The sequence below is a fragment of the Solanum pennellii genome, chromosome 2 (assembly GCF_001406875.1).
Source record: "Solanum pennellii chromosome 2, SPENNV200".
Lineage (NCBI taxonomy): Eukaryota > Viridiplantae > Streptophyta > Magnoliopsida > Solanales > Solanaceae > Solanum > Solanum pennellii.
Window position 1 is genome coordinate 57216865 of NC_028638.1, and position 20468 is coordinate 57237332.

Sequence of the window (20468 nt, forward strand, 5' to 3'; positions counted from 1 at the left end):
CCACCCACCCACCCACACCAAACCACCCTTTTTGTAAAATTACACATGACCTTTCTCTTTTCTTATTCTTATTACTATCTCTGATCCGTGTTATAAACCATGAGGATGTGAAGGGTTTGTCTTATGTGGAAGTTCAATACAACTTTGTATGATTTGTTGAGGAGTTGGTTTTCAACAGCCTCGATGCAGATACCACCTAGGTGTACTAATTTACCCTTTTAAAGTTTCAATATTTTTTATGCTTTATTAGGTATGTAGAGTTATTTTGATTATATATTCTAGCTGAAGTTGAGTTGGAACATATATATTGGTGCTTAGGTTTTTATAGCCCAGTTTATGTAGACTGTATATGTATCTGTTTCTTTCATCTTCTGTTATGCTTCATTTTCGTCTGACCATTTTAACTATAGTTTCATATGCTTGCTTTACACCTGCGACATCAAAATATTGCCTTTCAGATGATATGCATGCTTTCCCTGCAAGCTTTGGCCTTAAAGGAGAGGCTCTGGGCTCCACTTCTGATGTTTCTTTGTTGGAAATTGTTACTAAAAGTCACGGGAGGCCAGATGGATATCGTAATTTTTTGAAGGTAAAGTTGTTTTGAGTTTTAGTTGGTCATATCCATTAGGATAGGTATAAAACTACTATCTTGGTCTTTGTTCTTGCCATTGTTACAGGGCAGATTTTGTAGACAAGATGTTGGTGCAACAGGGAATTATGTATAAGCCTATCTCATACAGGAGTTGATTGTTGTTTGCTAGTAAGGAAATTTGTTGAGATTTTTCTCTTTGCGGTTGTTGTTCATGATGTAGTTTTACAACCAACTAGTTCGAAGGAACCAAATGCACTCCAAGTACTTCTAGTATGCTCACAATTCAAACAAATAAAAATATTGATTTACTTACTTTACTTCTAAAGCTATATTGATCTTTTAGTTTTCATATATAATCTTGAAGCCCAAAGAAGGTCTTGCTTTCTCTTAAAGTGTCTCTGCTAAAAATCTCCCTTGTGCATTCCAGTATCTCCTTCAAAATTGTTGATATTGAAAGGTGTGTATGTTGTACCACTAACTTTAGGTTTCTACCTATCTGGTTTCTTACATTTTGTTGTTCATTTGCATGTCGTGAGGATGACCTGCTTTGCACACATGCTTCTCCTTCCCCATTGCCGCTATTGTCTAGTGAGTTTGGGTTTCATCTTAGTTTCCTTAATAAATTGAATGCAAGCGATGGTTTATTCTAGCTCTCTGGATACATCTCAGCCCATGATGTTTACACAATGTAGGTATAACGGCCCAAATTGATGGATAAAAGATGTGGTAAGTTATTTTTCTACACTTTGTTTCCCCTAAAAACCATTTCAACTTGCAGGTCCTTCAATATTTCTGTATCCAATTATTTCAGTACATTTTCCTGACCTGAGAAAATGGAAAACTAATCATTGGTTATATTTGATGCTTGTTTTGTATAGGGGGCGAAATGGTCTGATGGACCCTTATATTTGTATGAGTTTGTATTCTGACCTTTTAACTTTGCTCTTTGTCAACTGAATCTTTTAACTCAATAAATCTCAACATTTTAAATCCCATTGGCTTTGTGTGAACTTCAAACGCCCAATGAAAATGACATATCCTCATCCACATCAGATTTTACCTGACACATTATTTATTATTTAATTTTTTAAAAAATTAATTTTTTCTTCTTTTTCACTCCATTACTCCATAGTTACTTGAGCAACTTCTAGAATTCTTTCTTCCATTGATATCAATTAATCACCATTACAATACCTTAATATATCTTAATATTTGCACATAATTTCACAATATACTTTATCTAATTTCACAAAGATATTCAACTATTACTTTCACCATTACCCTATAAAAATGAAAAGAAAGACAAATAAAGAACAATTTTAATAACAAAAGAGGTCAAGATACTTATTAGACATATTTCTTCCGACAACTGTGTATCGCACCAATTTTTTTGAATTTTCCTTTGTTTATTATGTTCAATGTTTTTGCACAATTTCGTTTTTAATTTAGGGGAAAGAGAAAAAGAAATTGGAAAAGAGCGGAGAAAGGGAGAAAGAGCGAAATGGGGGTCTGGGTATAGGACAGGGAAAATGAAGTAATGGTAGAAGAGGAAAAGAAACAGGGATGGGTGGGGGATAGGAGAAAGAATGATATATTTATTTTAATAATTGTCTTCTGTTTATTCTATTTGTTCTTCAAACTATTTTTAGTCTAAATTCTAGTGTCTACGCTTTTTTGGCGTGGAATCTTGTATTTATTCTAACTCATTAATCAAGTTACCACATAAGCATGGTCATCGGTCGAAGGGATTTAAAATGTTAAAATTCATTGAGTTAGAGAGTTCAATTGACAAAGTTCTAAGTTCAAAGGTCCAAAATACAAATGCACACAAGTACGAGAGGACCGTTTCGCCTTTTGTACAGTGTTTTTGTTTTCCTTGAGTTTCGTAATGCAAATATCAATTCAAAATTTGTTGCCAAATGACTAATGCATATCTTACTTATAATAACATAAATATGTGTTTTAAAGGTGCTTATAACATTGAGCAGCGAAGTAGATCTCAGATAAATTCATTGTTTTTAATATCCTGAACTGCCCAAGATCTTTATATGATTTGAATTCTAGAGCCTTCAAGTGACCTCTGTGGAATGTAAGGCGAGATTTTCAGTTGGCACTTATTATTTACTCCTTCTGTTCAAAAAAGAATTGTGAGAAATATGGGAAAAAAATAATATTGAATTGTTGTTTTTTACATTATTACATTGAGACCCTATTTATAGACCCTAGAATACAATCCTTTACCAAGTAGGATACTATTTAGTATTCCTATTCCTATTCTAATAGGATTGTATAAACCTAAACATATTCCTATTCCAATAGGATTGTATAAACATATTCCAATTCTAATACTCCCCCTCAAGTTAGTGCGTGCAATTCATGTATACCTAGCTTGTTACAAATGTAATTAACACGGGGACCGAAGAGGGGCTTGGTGAGATATTTGCAGACTTCACAAAATTGACGGTCATTCTCAATGTGCATGTCTTTTCATTAAATATTGGATTTGATGCATAATGTCAGTCAATCTCACTGTGCTAAATCTTCGCATGAAATACTGAATTTGATGAATATTTGATGCATAATGTTGGTGTTGAACTTTCCAGACCAAGCTTGAGAAATATTGTTCTAGACCATAGAGTGATCTGCACAATCGACATGCAAGGCTTCTAAACTCCCCTGAGCAACGAAGTGCTCAAAACCTAGTATATTTATATCTTGTTGGAATCAATAGATGAGTCGATATTAAACAAGTCACAGAAAAATTGGTTTGAACATGATCATATGTCAGAGTATTAGATTTGATGGCTAAAAGTTGTCACAATCTTAGGAATAAAATTATATAGGTAGGGTCAGAATGATGTCACGACCCAACTAGAAAATAGAAATTAAATAGGATAGTTCGAATTGATGGAGCAACCCTGTTGAAAAAGAGAAGTAACATGGGCAGGGTTGGAATGATGGCACAACCTTAATGAAAAAGAAAAATTATATAGGTAGGATTGAAATGATGGCATAACCTACGCAAATCAAATTTGAGGAGTCACTGGAAAGACGAATGGAACTATGCAAATCGAAGATGAGTCATTGAAAAGACACATGATGCTATGCAACTCAGATATGAGAAAATAGTCGGTAAAAACCACGGTACTATACAAATTAAATATGAAAAGTAGTCTGAATAGATGCACGGTGCTACGCAAATCAGATATGCGATAAAAAGGTAGTCACCGAAAGGATGGTACTGTGCTACAAAAATTATATATGAATAAGCAGTCACTGGAATGATGACACAGTGCTACACAAATTAAATATGAAAAAGTAGTCATCATAATGATGGCACGATGCTACAAAAATTAAATATGAAAAACTAGTCACTGAAATGATGGCATGGTGCTACACAAATTAGATACAAAAAAGTAGTCATCGGAATGATGACACTGTGCTACACAAATTAGATATATGAGAAAATAATCACCACAAAGATACACGGTGACCCAACTTTTGCTAATATAATCATTAGTCGGAGGGGTGGCCACTGGCAGTGGAAGCTCTTTGATTTTCTACCAAGATCGTAGAGGCTCTGATACCATGTGAGAAATATAAGGAAAAAATAATATTGAATTATTGTTGTTCTTTTACATTATTACATTTGTGAGAAATATAGGAAAAAGATATTATTGAAATTGCTGTGTCTACATTATAACATTGAAACCCTATTTATAGACCATAGAATACAATCCTTTATCAAGTAAGATACTGTTTAGTATTCCTATTCTAATAGAATTATATTAACCTATTCCTATTCCAATAGGATTGTATAAACCTAATCCTATTCTAACACTCCCCCTCAAGCTAGTGCATACAATTCATGTACCTGAACTTGTTACAAATGTAATTATCACGAGAACCGCTGAGGGGCTTGGTGAGATATCTTCAAGTTGATCAATCGACTTCACAAAATTGACGATCAATCCCAATGTGCTTGTCTTCTCATTAAATACTGGATTTGATGCATAATGTCAGTAAACATAGAGATAAAATTCTAGTGTTGAACTTTTCAAACCGAACCTGCAAAGACTGCTTTAGACCATAGAATGACTCACATATACAAGGCTACTAAATTCCCGCCGAGTAACAAAGTGCTCAAAACATAGTATAAAGTATATAGATCATGTTGGAATCAATTGATGAGTTGATATTAAACAAGTTACCGATAAATTGGCTTGAACATGCTCATATATCAGAGTATTAGATTTGATGGCTAAAAGTGGCCACAATCTAAGAAATAAAATTATATAGGCAGGGTCTGAATGATTTCAGAACCGAACTAGAAAATAGAAATTAAATGGGATAGTTCGAATTGATAGAATGACCCCATTGAAAAAGAGAAATAATATGGGTAGGGTTGGAATGATGGCATAACCCTATGCAAATCAGATCTAAGGAGTCACCGGAAAGACGAATGGAACTATGCAAATCAAATCTGAGTCATTGAAAAGACACATGATGTTATGCAACTCAGATATGAGAAAATAGTTCGGAAAAATTCACGGTACTACACAAATTAAATATGAAAAGTAGTTCAGGAGATGCACGGTGCTACGCAAATCAGATATGCAAAAAAAAAGATAGTCACCGAAAAAATGGCACGGTGGTACACAAATTATATATGAAAAAGTAGTACTTGAATGATGACACAGTGCTACACAAACAAAATATGAAAAGTTAGTCACCGAAATGATAGCACGGTGCTACACAAATTAAATATGAAAAAGTAGTCACCGGAATGATGACACGGTGCTACACAAATTAAATATGACAAAAGTAGTCACCGAAATGATGGCATGGGCTACACAAATTAAATATGAAAAAAGTAGTCACTGGAATGATAGTGCGGTGTTGCACAAATTAGATGTGAGAAAATAGTCACAAGAAAGATACACAGTGACTCAATTTTATTTTATTTTGCTAACATAATCATTGGCCGGACGAGCGGCATATGAGTAATAGCCGCCCGCCGGCAGTGGAAGCTCTTTGATTTTCTACCAAGAATGTAGGGGCTCTGAAGCCATGTTAGAAATATAGGTAAAAATATTATTGAATTGTTGTTTTGTCTACATAATAACATTGAGACCCTATTTATAGACCATAGAATACAATCCTTTATCAAGTAGGATACTATTATCCTACTTAGTATTCCTATTCCTATTCTAATAGGATTGTATTAATTTATTTCTATTCCAATAGGATCGTATAAACCTATTCCTATTCTAACAACATTGAGACCCTATTTATAGATCCAATCCTTTACCAAGAAGGATACTATTTAGTAATCATATTCCTATTTTATAGGATTGTATAAACCTATTCCTATTCTAATAGGATTATATAAACCTATTCCTATTCCAATAGGATTGTATAAACCTATTTCAATTCTAACAAGAATGACTCAATTTCTTTTTTAGTTTGTTTAAAAGAGAATGACACCTTTCCTTTTTTAGCAACACTTTAACTTCAACTTTCCACATGGCATGTTTAAGGCCACAAGATTAAAGGACATTTTGGTACATTTTACATAATTTTAATTAAGAACCACAAGATTAAAAAGTCTTCTTACTTTTCTTAAACTCCATTCCAAGTCAAAGTAGACCATTCTTTTTTAAACAGAGGGAGTAATTTTTTGGGGGTTGGGAAACGAATGTGAGCATTCGGATTTATTTTGTAGAATTGAGTTTGTGCTAGGGCTTGTTTGTGATTTTGGTTTTGGATTGTTTTCTGTAAAAAAATATTTGAAAACACCCAATCACTTTTTGAAACTCTAACGTGGGTTAAATAAATAGGTTAAAACTGGCTAAACACTATTTGTTATTCCTAATCGTATTGGACTCCGAACTATTAAAAAGGAGCCTCTGACAGGCAAGGCCTTGCGTCACAGATGTTTGTGTGGAACAAAATGAGCTCCCATTTGTTATGGGAGAACAATGCAAAACCACGTTTCTAGCTTCTTTTGGTTGCAAAACCATATAGGCCAATGCTAACTAGTAAATGTCATACATATTTGTTTCTTGATTGGAGTAGTATTTCTTATTATAATGTGTTTCTTGCTTCTAAGACGGACAATTCTTGTAGTTTGAACGTAGTCTCCTTATTTTTGCTTACCCAATTTTTTTTTGCTTGTTTTGCAGTAATTTTCAAAATTTTTGTCAATTTTTCATAGATATATTTGCTACATCAATCTTCTTGGAGTCTTGTTATCTTAAAGAGATCGTGATATTCAGCTGCATATTGATTTTTGATTTCTGACCAAGTATTTTACAAAGGATATGGTTCTTTGTTGTTTCTCTCTGATTTCTTGAAGTTTCTAATAGAAAATTTATTGCATACAGTGGTAATCATTATTAAGAAGTTTGTGATATTTTTGTTCCTGCACCACGAGAAGAATATTATCACGGGATGTATATTTTTCTCATAAGTATCATTTTTGGGTTGTACTAGCCCCAGAGCTTTGGTCAGTGATGATGACTCAAAACGGGATGTGAAGGGAATATGTCACATGTTTGAACCCTATCATCGACAATGAGCCTGATATTTAAGTGAGATCAGGGTAGAGAGGTGCCTCCAATTCGTAGAAGTTTCAAACTTGTAGGTCAATCAAAGCAGTCTAATTCACAAGATAATTTTATGTTATTTGAACAAAAATTGAGCCCTAATATGACTGAGACAAGTATGAGAGAAGGAAGGGACCCCAATCCTGCCATAAGGAATATGAATGTTGAAGAGAATAAGCTTATGGTGGCTGGTTGGTTCTTAATGTTACTTGTGGGATTGGGGCCGTCCTTCTCTTTATTGAGGATACTGTCGCGAGGAAGTAACTCTTGGTGAGAGCAATTGTACCCGACATTTTTATGCAACATAACTTAGTATTCATTGTAAATTTGGCTTTGTTTCTGCACATTCCCTTCCCTGTAAGCTGTAGCATCCCACTGCCTCCCTAGAAGAGGAGGGTGGGTGGAAGGAAACAAATAAGGTTGGTTAGTGGAAGAGACAGTTAATTATGTATTTCAGTGTTATGTCCATCGTGTAGTTGTATAACTTACTTTTCTCTTAAGCTACTTTAAGAAAACCTAGATAGGATTTTAGTTTTGGAAATATCTTCCTCATCTATTGCTATTCCATTCCCTGCTGCTCTTTTTTGATTTACCTGTGAGTTATGTGATCAGGAAAAGGAGGTTCGGGCTCAGAGTTGCAAAGCTTCACTTTCTTCCCTGCAGCCAAAGAAACTTACTGGAGAGTGCATTCAGTAGAGAGATTCAATCTTCACAGAATATTCTGTGCAGAAGTGCTTCTGAAAAGCATGATCCGGAGTCCAGATTCCTCTGTCAGAGCAAAAGTTCAAGTCGATCAATTGGCTCTCCTGCTCATTGCACAGCTGGCGTGAACTGGAGGAAATCCAAAAGCTCTGTGCAACCCCTTTCATCTAATATTTTACCTAGAGAGGATGATTTCCTGGATAACAAATTCAGTGCTTCAGCTAGATCCAATTATAAATCTGACTGTGAGGCAGGTTCATGATGGGAGGATATGATTTTCAAACAATTGTAGCTGGCAGTTCAAGAGAGGATGCTTATTTAGGGTATCACTTGAACTTGATGACAGTTAAATGTGATGCATGAGAGAAGGAAAACATTTATGTGGAGCTGTTCTTAATTTGCACAAAAGCCTGAAACGTGATGGATCATCTCTTGATAGTGATGAAGATCTTAAGTTCGATAAAAGTAACTATAGAAATAATCAAAATCACCCTGAAGATGATTATAGTGTTGAATTTGAAGTTGCTGATGATGTTAACCTTGTCTTAAATCTAATGTCTCCTAGAGTCGAGGAAATATATTTTGAGAAACTTCTCCTGGTTAGAAACTCAGAGCAAGGCATTGGAGAGGCTAAAATTTGCCTGGAGATTCAGAAAAACTTTATTAACCAAGAACATTCTGGATAAAGATGATCATCTTATGAATTTCATTAGACAGAACAAAAATTATGGTTCTGGCCTGCTATCTTTTAGTCCAGAACTGTCTCCTCTGCCACCAGATCCTTTGCTCGTGACCAGGTTTCAACATTCATTGTCAAGCTTCAATATCATTTATCAGGTTAGTTAAGTTCTTTATTTAGATTTTCCTCACAATCCATTTATGCAACTTGATAAAATCGTCATTTACCTGAAATTCCATTCCAGTAAATTTTGCGACATTTATTGAAGTTGAACCTAACTCTATCATGAAGTTATATGTTTTAAAGCGGGAACTTAAATCTGATTGACAAGCAACCAACATCTGTCACGTTTCTTGCGGTAGCATTCTCTAATACCTGTCTCTGTCATATTATACATTCAAAAAGTTATATATGTAATCCATTTGAAAATCAGTCTTATAGGGGAAAGGTAATATAGTATTGATTGTAGTTGTTAATACAGGATTAGGAAGTGACATTAAATATTAGGACTCAAGAATTGAGATTTGGAATTATTGGGAGTAGAGCTACATTGTGTAGTAAATACACTAGGGCTGGGAGAGATTGCTCACCTACATTCTCGAACCTTGTACTAAACTTTAGAGCCTTTTCTCTTTAGCATTCCTGTTCCTCCCTCTGAAGGATATATGCATGTCTTAGTGTGGAAAACAAAGCATGACAAGCACTTCTTCTCAGTCTAGTTATTCCATTATGAGGTATCTATACAACATTTGCTAACAGCTAATAGTTCTTTGCTCCATCTAGTTGAAAGCAAGAAGAAGTTTGAGGGTTTAAGGCTTTTAAGGTCATTTGTGCATATTGTCTCTTAAGTTCCATTTTATGTTTTAATTGGGTTGATTATATTGTTACTTCTAAGGGAATTTTTTTGTTCTAATACCATCAATAACTAGCCAGCGCTAGAGGTAAGGGACAACATTTGTGCTTACGCAAATACCTTTTTTTACTAACTCTTTTGACTTTTCTCCGACATGAATCCCGATGTAACTTTTAAATCAACTTCCAACCCATAACCCCGCCGGTGGTCCTTCTGATCACCGAATCCTCCTCCCCTATTCTTTTTCTGACAATCTCCTTCCACCAAAGCCTCTAGCAGACACCCGTGACCCAACCCCAAAAAACCCATCCCCAGAAAGCCTCCACGCGCTCGCACGCGCCACCACTACTTCCCAGAAATCTAAGTCACGTGCGACACGCGCTGGCATGTGAATTGACGTAATTCAGATTTTCAGCCTTTTGTTGATTTGTTTCAGGCCACAAGGACTTTCATCTCCCACTACGTCTTGGGTAACAACACTTACCTTTCTTCGCAATCAATTATTCACGAGTAAGATAAAGAACAAAATCTTTTTCAGATTAGGAATAAGTCTTGTGACTTAATTCTTGACTTGAATGAGTGGAGAGTGTTGGGTTATATATGATAAGAATGAAGCTGAGTAGAGTAGAACTACGATGGCTCTGCAGAAGATTTAGTGAAGATTCGAAATGAAAGGAAAATCTTTCAAAACTTGGAGATGCAGAGATCTAGCTACTCTTGTTTATTGCTCTTTGAAGTACAATAAATATGGTAGATTTTTGTCTGTTATTACTGTTAAAGGAGAGCTGAGATCTGTAATTATTCTCCCTGAAATCACATTCAATGCTGGCTGGTCTGATCTCTCTAAGAAAATTGAGGTCTTTATTAATAAGGCAGAAATTTTACAGAGAGACTTTAAATGCAGGGGAGAAAATCAGTAATGGGGAAAAAGAAAAAAGGAAGTTATAAGGAAGCTCTTCAAATAAGCAGATGGCCCCCTAATGAACTTCAATCAGTTCCAGAGAGTAGCACCAATGGAGACAAGGATTCTCTGAGGAGAAGTCTGGTTGGCAGCTTCCCAGATTGCGATGAGATACCTTCTCGTAAAAATGTTAGAAAAGCCGCGCAGAACACATGGAGTGGCATCCACAACATACAAGTATTTTAGTTGGTAATACCCACTGGGATAAGGTATAAGACTACTAATTTGGTCTTCGTTTTTTCCATTGTTTACAGGAAGGGGCAAGTGTTTCTACCTTGGAATTGATGAATGTAGACAAAATGTTGGTACAACAGCTAATTCTGCATAAGCCTACCTCCAAGTACTTAGTTTGCTCATAATTCAAACAAAATAATAAATATTGATTTACATACTTTACTTCTAAAGTTGTATTCTGTCCTGATTGATCTTTTGATTTGCATATATAATCTGGAAGACAAAGAGAGTCTTGCATTCTCTGAAAGAGTCTTTACTAAGAATCGCCCTTGTGCACTCCTACAAATTTGTTGATATTGAAAGGTCCTTCTTTGTTATTGCAGCTAACTTAAGGATATTTCCTGTTTAGTTTCTTTTGATTTTGTCCATTTGCATGCAGTGAAGAATGAAGATGACCTGCTTTGCATACATGCTTCTCCTTCTCCTTTGCTGTTATGTGCAGTGGGTTGGGGAGTCATCTGAGTTCCGTTAACAAATTGAATGCAAGTGATGGTTTTTTCGACTCTCAAGAAACATCTCACGTCCTGATGTAAGATATACAGGCTAAAATTGATGGATAGAAGATGTGATAAGTAATCTTTTTTACTACACTTTGATTCCCTAACAACAACTGTCTTAGCAGGTCAGTATATTTTTCTCAACAAAGAAAACAGAAAACTAATCTTTGATTGGCATTTGCTATATCGGATGCTTGTTTTAATTCAAGATATATTTCCTTGGTAATGAAATTTTTTCTGAATCTCCTGACAAATTTTGACCTCTTTAATGCCTTGCTTTGAGATTTGCATATATTTCCTTGCCTCTAGGAGACATTTGATTAAAGACCTGGCTAACATCATCAGCTACTTCAAATTTAACACTATATTCATCTTCAAGGCGATTTTGTTGATTTCTTAGTTACTTTTGTAATATCTTCATCGCTATCAAAAGATAATTTGTCATGAGGATTAGTAGGTTTTGTCTTCCAGTGGAAGTTCAATAAAACTTGTTTTTGACTTGAGCTGATTAAAGTGATGCATGCAGCCACGACGGATTTCAATGCTATTGAGCTAATTGTGTTTTGAACTCAGTTTTGTTTTCTCACCAAACCACCCTTTTGGTGAAACTACACATGACCTTCCACTTTCGTATTTTTATTACTCTCTCCGGTGTAACTCAAAATTGCAATTAAACCTGTTCTCTCTTGAGCTGAAAAACTACTGCTTGGCGTGGCATGACATCTCAAGTGAGTTTGTGACATTTTGGAGAAAGTTTCATTTCATGGTGTTTCTTCACTATCTCATAAGATAACTGATGCTTGCAGCCATGACAAATTCCTAAGCTTTTGAGCTGATTTATGTTTTGACTAAGCAATGCATTCCCCCTCTCTCAGAACCACCCTTTTTGCAAAGCTCAGTTTTGTTTTGACTGAACTTTTCTTATTCTTATTACTCACTCTGCTCCGTTTTAATACACAATGAAGATTTGGAGGTTTTCATCGGTCGATGTTCAATAAAACATATCATCTCTCGAGCTATAAGCAACTGTTGCTAGGTATGGTACTTCAGGTGGGTCTATGAGATTTTAGGAGAAGGTTCTTTTCTTGGTCTTTCTTCTCCGTCTCATAGTTGATCTGTTGCTTGCAGCCATGCTGCGTTTCAAAGAATTTGAGGTAATTGTGTTTTGGCGTCAGAAAGTTTTTTTGTGTGGTCATTTTAACCACCTTTTCGGAGAAAATACACGACTTTCCACTTTTCTTTTTCTTATTACTCTCTCTGGTATAAACTCAAAAAACAATCAAACATGTCCTCTCTTGAGCTAGAAAATTGTTGCTATGCTTGGCATGTCAGGTAGGTCTATCAGACTTAAGAGGAAGTTCTATTTCATGATGTATCTTTTCCGTCTCATAAGGCTAATCAATGATTGCAGCAATGAAAAATTCCAACGCTGTTGAGCTGATTTTTGTTTGGCCTTTTTGCAATCTTCATTTTCTTCCCCCTCCATACCAAACAACCCTTTCCATGAAACTATACACGACCTTCCACTTTTCTTATTTTTATTATTCTCTTTGCTCCTTTTTATACACCATGAGGATGTGGAGGTTTTTTTCTCATGGAAGTTTTGTAAAACTTGTTTTCTATCGAGCTGAATAACCGGGAATTGGCAGGGCACATCAGGTGTTTCTTATGAGATTTTGGAAAACAATTTTCATTTCTTGGTGTTTCTGCTGTCTCATAAGGCTAAATGATGCTTGCAGCTGCAATGGATTTCAAAGCTGTTGTGCTAATTTGGTTTTTGCTTTGGATGGTTCAGTTTTTTCTTATCAACCCACTTTTTTGCTGAAATACACATATAAGTTTTCTTATTTTTATTTCGCTCTCCAGTTTTAGACAAAATGGCAATCAAACAAGTCCTCTCTTGAGCTGAGAAACTGTTGCTTGGCATGGCACATCAGGTGGGGGTCTGAGATTTTGTGGGGAAGTGCTTCTGAAAGCATGATCCCTGAGTCCAGATTCCTCAGTCAGATAGAAAGTTCGAGTCGGCCAATTGATAAATCTCTTGCTCATTGCACAGTTGATGTTAGCTGGAAATCCAGAAGCTCTGCGCAACCCCTTTCATCTAATGTTTTACGTACAGAGGATGATTCGTGGATAACAAATCCAGCTTCAGCTAGCTCCAGCTTTAAATGATAAATCAGACTGCCTGTTAGGTTGAAGGATGAGTCTGCAGCAATTGTAGCGGGCAGAACAACAGAGGATGCCTCCTCTACGGAGTCTCTTGAACTTGATGACAGTTCAAGTGTGATGAATGAGAGAAGGAAAACCATTTATGCAGAGCTGTTCTTTGCACAAAAGCCTGGTACATGATGGACAATCTTTTGATTTGCTTAGAGTTAGACTGTTCGCCTAATCTGAAAAGGTGATTGGTTTACATTACTTTTCTATTTTCTAAACGTAATAAGAAGTTCCTATAATCGTTCAGACCAAAAAGGATAACTTAACAAAAATGTATGTATTAGATAAAAACGGACGAACAAGGTGATTTTTGATGATGTTGAAAGTTGATATATGTATCTGTGGTTCTAACTCTTTTGGAAGTTTGCAAGCTTAGATGCTATTTGCTATAGCAAAATCTAGCAACTAGAAGGCTTTTCATTAGGAGCTTAAAAGGATTTAATTTCTTTCTAGAAAAAGAAGCATCGATTCTGTTACCATCCTTAGTTTATTGATAAATATTAGTGCTTTGTAGTGAAGCATGTTGAGGTTCAAAAAATAATATTGTTCCTTCTCTGTTTACTCCGTATTTAAATTACTATATTGCATTCATAATCATTGTATTTAAATCATTGTAATGCATTCATGATCATTAATCATTATGTTCTATCCCTAGCATAATCCATTTATTATGTTATCGTTTAAGTTGCTTAACATAGCATAGTATTTAATTTCTATATATACTTGCGTTTAAAATGATTTTAGTACTCAGGTATACTAAGAAACATTTAATTTGTTCTGATGTTGGCTATTTTACTAGTTAAGTTAAATAAATAAAGCAATATTAATATTTCAAAAGTTTAAAATGAGATTATGGTCATTAGAGGAGGGAGATAATAGTGTACAGTTCGATTATGAATTCGAAATACAGGAAGTTACTATTGTATATAAGTAGTGTCTGATTTCTATATTTTGCATGTGAACCGAAGCTTCAAACGGGAAAATACATTGTGTAGTACTTGAAAGCTTCCAACAATTTTTGATTGTGAATGTACTAAACTATATTTTGCTTAGACTACCGGTAAAGTGATATATTACAATTTTTTTGTCTCTTTTCTTTATAAGAAAAATATTAATTTATGTTGTTTGGTATCTGGCCTAATTCTGATGAATATAGTTATTTAGTCAAGAAGTAGCCCAGATCACTACGGCTATTAGATAATACTTTTTTTTGTCTAATAGTATTAGTACAGAATATATGCTTTACACATTTTAAAAGAAATTATAAACTAAAGAATAATTTTATTATATCAACATTTTAATAGATAATAACTATAATTAATGATAAGAATAAATTAGGGATAAATTTTAAATCATTTATTAATTTAATAAAGTCAACAAGTATGATTAGACATTCAAAATAATATAGTGGATATATATTATTAAAATAAGGAAGTAAAAAAATAAAATAACTGTGTCATGTTTTGATAAAATAAAAATGTAGATAGGTAATTTGGAAATTACTCAAAATACAAATACAAAAGGAATTAAAGAAAAAAAGAAAGGGGAAAAAAAACTAGAGGGTTTAGAAGGGTTTAAGCAAATGTAGGATAGATACGATGTCGCATAAGCGTGTCTTATCTATAGACGAGAGAAGAAAATCAAGATTTAAGAATCAGCCATTGTTGAGTTCTTTGAGCAAGCTTAGTGAAGAATAATGAGCCGTCTCCACTGCTTGGAGACATCGATCTTCGCCACGGCAAATCTCTTTCTTTTTCACACACCCTTTTCACCATCTGCAGTTTTACCCTTAACTTCTACCAAACCTGCGAGCCTTCTTTTTGAGAATTTCAAGAAATCAGCATCAAGAACACCAACTAGAACAAGTGCCAACAACCCCACAACTAGTAACTACTTTGTCGTCTTTTATTGTATTGCTATCTTCTTTTTCATCAATTTTCTTGATTGATAAATATTTTGTATGGTTCTTGTTTAGAGGTGTTGGCTAGTGGTGTATCTACTGCGGCAGTAGATGGAGAAGCTGATGTTGAAGTTGCTGAGGGGTATACAATTACTCAGTTTTGTGATAAAATGATTGATTTGTTCCTAAATGAAAAACCCAAGTCAAAAGATTGGAGAAAATACTTGGTTTTTCGAGAAGAGTGGAAGAAGTACGGGGATAGATTTTACAGTAGGTGTCGAACTCGAGCTGACACAGAAGATGATTCTCAAATGAAGGAAAAGTTAATTAGCTTGGCTAGAAAAGTTAGGAAGGTATAGTGAATTTCTTTTAATGCATATTTTGGTTTAAGGTTGAAAATGAGAAGTCTGTTTTACTTTGACAAGGCTTTACTTTTAGATATTCCCAAATTGCTCTTGATCAGGAATGAGGTCATTGCAGATTGATGATGAAATGGAAAGGCATACTGAACTTCTCAAAGAGATACAAGATAACCCCAGGGATTTGAATGCAATTGTTACAAAGAGGCGCAAGGACTTCAATGGTGAATTCTTTCGGCATCTGTCTTTGCTTTCAGAAACTTATAACAGCTTGGAGGACCGAGATGGTAAAGTGGCTTTGCTCATGGTGTTATTGTTCTTTTAGGTTTGATGGTTCTAGTTATGGGTTGTTGTTGTTGTGAGAGGAAGAGAACCAAAACTGTTCTGCAGCATGTTTTAGTTTCAACTTTTCTTCTGGGAAATAAAACAAACTATGGCATACGAGTTCAAACTAAACTAGCTGGGGTTGCAAAGGATTATTGTTATAAGCTTCTGCGTTATTAAAAGACCATTGCAAGGCTGCTTAAGCCCTGAGTCTCAGTGCAAGTCGATTGGTCATTTTGTCTCGCCTATGTGGTGCTTTGGTGCAAGCATTAAGTCATTAAGGTGTGTGCCTCAGTGCCAATGGGCTTTGTTCTAAAGAAGGAAACCTTAAAGATAAATATAGCTAGATATATGATATATCAATTGTTAAGGGAACATTATGGATGAATATGCCATTGCACGGAGCTGAGGTAGGAAGTTAGAAACTCAGAGTGAGATAGATATTGACCAGCCTAAAGTTTAGAAGCTTAAACTTGTGTCTTTGCATTTGAAATACAAGTTTAAAATTGTTTTTAAACTTAACTGACACCATTCTACTATATATATTTCTTTCAATTGTAGTTACTTCACTTTCTTGGACTTTCCATTACATATGCTGTTAATTGTTTTCCTCATTTGTGCCTTTCTTCACTAAGGCGTTCACTTTAATTGTGATTTGTGGTTTACGTCCCAAGAGAAACTTCCAGTGTTTCTGGTTTTTAGTCTTTGACAACACTGATCAGCCTCTCACTAGTCCTTTTTTCTTTACTCTTATGCTGAAGCTGTGTTTGTTCTAGGAAGTACTTTATGGGCATGCCATTTTTTTATTTGATAAAGAGCATGTCATTTGTTTGACCATATCACTGATGAAAGTTTGGAATGAGAACCATCGATCTCTGTGATTGAAAAATTGTGATGTTTCAGTAGGGCTTTTTGTTGCTTATAGTAACTAGTCCCTGACTGACGATAGCTGTTCTACAAAAGATTATCTTGTCTAAGATAGTCTTAATTTCACCAGTATCCATTAAATGCTTCCTTATTCATAATCAAGATTAGATATATCAAAGCTGAACCCTGTAAACTAAAGTCAATCAGAATTTTTAGGATAGTAACTCCATGGCTCCCTTTAACTAATTTATGCAACATAAAAGGCATGAGCCTTTCTTTTTGTCTTTTCATCTTTCAATAATGAAGTGTGATTTGTGTACTACTTTCTTATCCAAATAATCCAACTATTGGGTTCAATCATGAATCAGATTTACACGACGTTTTAAATGACCTTTGATGCATATCTCAATGGATGGAGAAATGAATAATTTGAAAAGAAAACTGGAAAGCAACTAGAAATTGAGTGCTGATGTCATCTTGCCATTCTCTGTGTTTTTTTGATTGAGCAGCATTTGCCAGACTTGGGACTAGATGCTTGTCTGCAGTCAGTGCTTATGACAACACACTGGAGATTGTGGGAACATTAGATACTGCCCAGGCCAAATTCGATGACATCTTGAACTCTCCGTCAGTGGATGCAGCATGTGACAAGATTAAAAGCCTTGCCAAGAGTAAAGAACTTGACTCTTCTTTGGTGCTGCTGATAAATGGTGCTTGGGCTTCAGCAAAAGAATCCTCTACAATGAGAAATGAGGTACGGACATTTGTGGTCCATTTGATTCACAAAGACACGAGCACAAAGATTTTTCCGTTGATCTATTTCTTGAAGAGAAATGCTGATTTTCATCATATATGGATCTTAACTGATTTATCATCCTAACCATATTATGGTATGATTATATTCGTTTTAAACACTTGGAGATTCTTGAATTGCTTTTTCTGTCATTGTGATGTTAAATAAGTAGCTTCAGATCATGGTCTTTGATATTGGAACATATGAATTGGTGGATTTGTCCTTGTGGACTATAGGGGTGTTAATTTTTGTTATAAAAGCATAGCATATTCAAACTTAAGTTGGGTGGGTTGGTTATAGGTCAGTTAGGTCATGTAACGTTTATTGACTCAATCTTTTTTAACTCATCCAAGCCTGACAACTCATGATATTGTGATGATCCCAAACTTAAGTTGGACTATGACTAATTTCTAAACCCGTTTTCATCCGAGCGAACATTGGGTCCTGAGGATGGATGTACAGTTGCTTATATTCTTATATGTTGAATAGTAATACTCAATTCTGTTTTTGATTTATGACACTTTCCATGTGCTATATTCCAAAACATTTGACACCACTATGATGTACGCGTCAAAATTCTATGCCAGTGACGTAGCATACTTCGTTGGGGAAGGTTTATGAGCACTTGTAGCTCATATGCAAGAAAAAAATTTAGCAGTAACATTGGAGGCGAAGAGTGTTACTATATTGTTAAGAAAGTTTAGAACTTCATTCCTGAAGCTACTCATAATTGAAGGCCATTATATTTTTCTCAATTTTCTTAAATCCGTGTCCTGATCTTTTTCTTCTTACAATTTTATTTGAAGGGGGCGGAAGGGAGGACTCGAATATAATTGTAAAACTGGAAGTTTCTTATTTGTAATGAAACGAAGACACTGAACTCAACAACAACATACCCAATGTAACCTCACAAAGTGGGTCTAGAGAGGGTAGAGTGTATGCTGACTTTACCTGGAAATGAAACAAAGAGAGTCGGATGAAATTATGTTGTAATTAACTTCTGTTCACCACGTTTGCACAAATAGTTTGCAGAGTCCTCTTATCGTATTATCCTGGAAATGTTAGCAGTAGCTTTATTCTAGATGTTCTTCTGTTTTCCTCATTTTCTTTTAACTATATATGCCAATGTGACTTCAGTAGTTTAAATTTAAATCATATCTGTCCCAAATGTTGATTACGTTCTATCTTGTGCTCGAATTTCTCTCTCTGATGGAATCTTGTATTTAGTTGAAGTGCCAGATAGTTTATTGAGCTGATGCTGGCATATGGGTGTAGGTAAAGGAGATAATGCATCGTCTATACAAAGCTACACAGAGTAGTCTAAGGAGCATGGCACCAAAAGAAATAAAGTTGCTTAAGTACCTGCTGAACATCACAGATCCTGAAGAGCGATTCTCAGCATTGGCAACAGCTTTCAGCCCTGGTCATGAACATGATGCCAAGGATCCTAATGCCATATACACGTAAGAGCTTAGTGCTTTCGTGCATTTGTTAAGACTCAAAAGTGAAATCTTATATGCTTTCTTGTGTGGAGCAGAAGTCCAAAAGAGTTGCACAAGTGGATCAAAATCATGCTTGATGCATACAACATGAATAAAGAAGAGACTGAAATTAGAGAAGCCAAGCAGTTGGATCAACCTATGGTCATTCAGAGACTTTCCATTCTAAAGGAAACAGTTGAAGCAGAATATTTGGAAAAAGAAGCTAATACAGAAAAAGATTCACAACCAGAAGAAACTGTGATATGACAACCCAGTCCACCGGCGTATCTGTTGTTATTGCTCACTGTCAGTTCTCTTCTCAAAATTAGCTTTCTTTGGTGATTTGTGTATCTCTCAGCATGCAGTAGGATGAATGGCTGGTTGCAATAGTGAAGCAATTATGTATAGTTGTTTTTTGTAGAAATAGCAAAGAGGCGTTTTCCCTTTTATGTATGTGATCAGACCACTTGGAGTTGGAGCGTGATTACTAATCAACATTTATTTATGAAATTTGCAACCAAAAAAAAAAATCAAAGTCAAACTTCATCATCAAATCATGATTTCAAATATCAAATTCTTGAAAAAGTAGGATTTGAAATTGTAAATTGGATTTCTATTTTTCTTTAAATGTTGAACATGCTCGAAGTTCTCCATATAATATTCAATTATTAGTATTTTATGTAATTATCTAATAAATTAGTAGGATTTGCGCAATTGATTTTATTAATTATGTTTTAAAATGAATTTAATTTACTAGTATTCAATGTAATTATTTAATAATAAAAATAATACTTCCTCCATTTCAAAAACAAATCACTTTCTTTCCTTTTTATTGTGTTTCAAAAAAATGAATTTTTTTTTATAATATTTAATTTTACATGACATGTTTAAGACCACAAGATTAAGGATAATTTATTAAAATAGATAAATAAAAATAAAATATTATTAAATTCGAATTAATTTTAGAACAAGGTTATTCATCTTTTATGGGATTAGATAAATTTTATGTCACGGGCTCGGAGAGATGCTAATATATAAATATTGGTTCAAACTCGAAGTTTTCCTTGAAATTACTCTAGCAAAATCTATGTAAATTTGGAACGTTGAATTCGTCCAAACTCTTTAACAATCTATATATATATATAAATCTGAATCTTGATCAGCTGATGTGGCGCCCTCCAATGGCCAGCATTTGCCAATATCTATTTTTATCTTTTTCTGATTTATTTTTTATTTTTATCTCAAAACAAATACATAAATGAGTAAAAACATCACACTAAATACTATAACTAATTACTTGCTCAGTTATAGCCCAAAAAATGCAGTCCAACCCATTTAAAACTCAGCCCACTAACATCACATTAATTACCCAAATTAAATAGATTTTAAATCAATTTTTTT

General features: G+C 34.7%; 1 protein-coding gene and 1 long non-coding RNA gene across 2 annotated transcripts in view; both read left to right on the top strand.

Moving 5' to 3' along the window:
• LOC107011360 overlaps window positions 1-11002 on the top strand; it is a 21849-nt gene extending 10847 nt beyond the window's left edge. Inside the window, exons 8-13 of the long non-coding RNA XR_003576961.1 lie at window positions 459-589; window positions 678-1180; window positions 1285-1318; window positions 7813-8739; window positions 10339-10735; window positions 10850-11002. This is a non-coding gene — a long non-coding RNA (uncharacterized LOC107011360). The remainder of the gene's footprint in view (window positions 1-458; window positions 590-677; window positions 1181-1284; window positions 1319-7812; window positions 8740-10338; window positions 10736-10849) is intronic.
• Window positions 11003-14931: 3929 nt separating this feature from the next.
• On the top strand, window positions 14932-19520 carry LOC107011784 (uncharacterized protein At4g37920). Its single transcript, XM_015211428.2, has 6 exons — window positions 14932-15229; window positions 15319-15596; window positions 15724-15889; window positions 17303-17547; window positions 18862-19049; window positions 19124-19520. The coding sequence occupies exons 1-6, from the start codon at window positions 15040-15042 to the stop codon at window positions 19332-19334; spliced, it is 1278 nt and encodes a 425-aa protein (XP_015066914.1). The 5' UTR covers window positions 14932-15039; the 3' UTR covers window positions 19335-19520.
• Window positions 19521-20468: the final 948 nt, after the last annotated feature.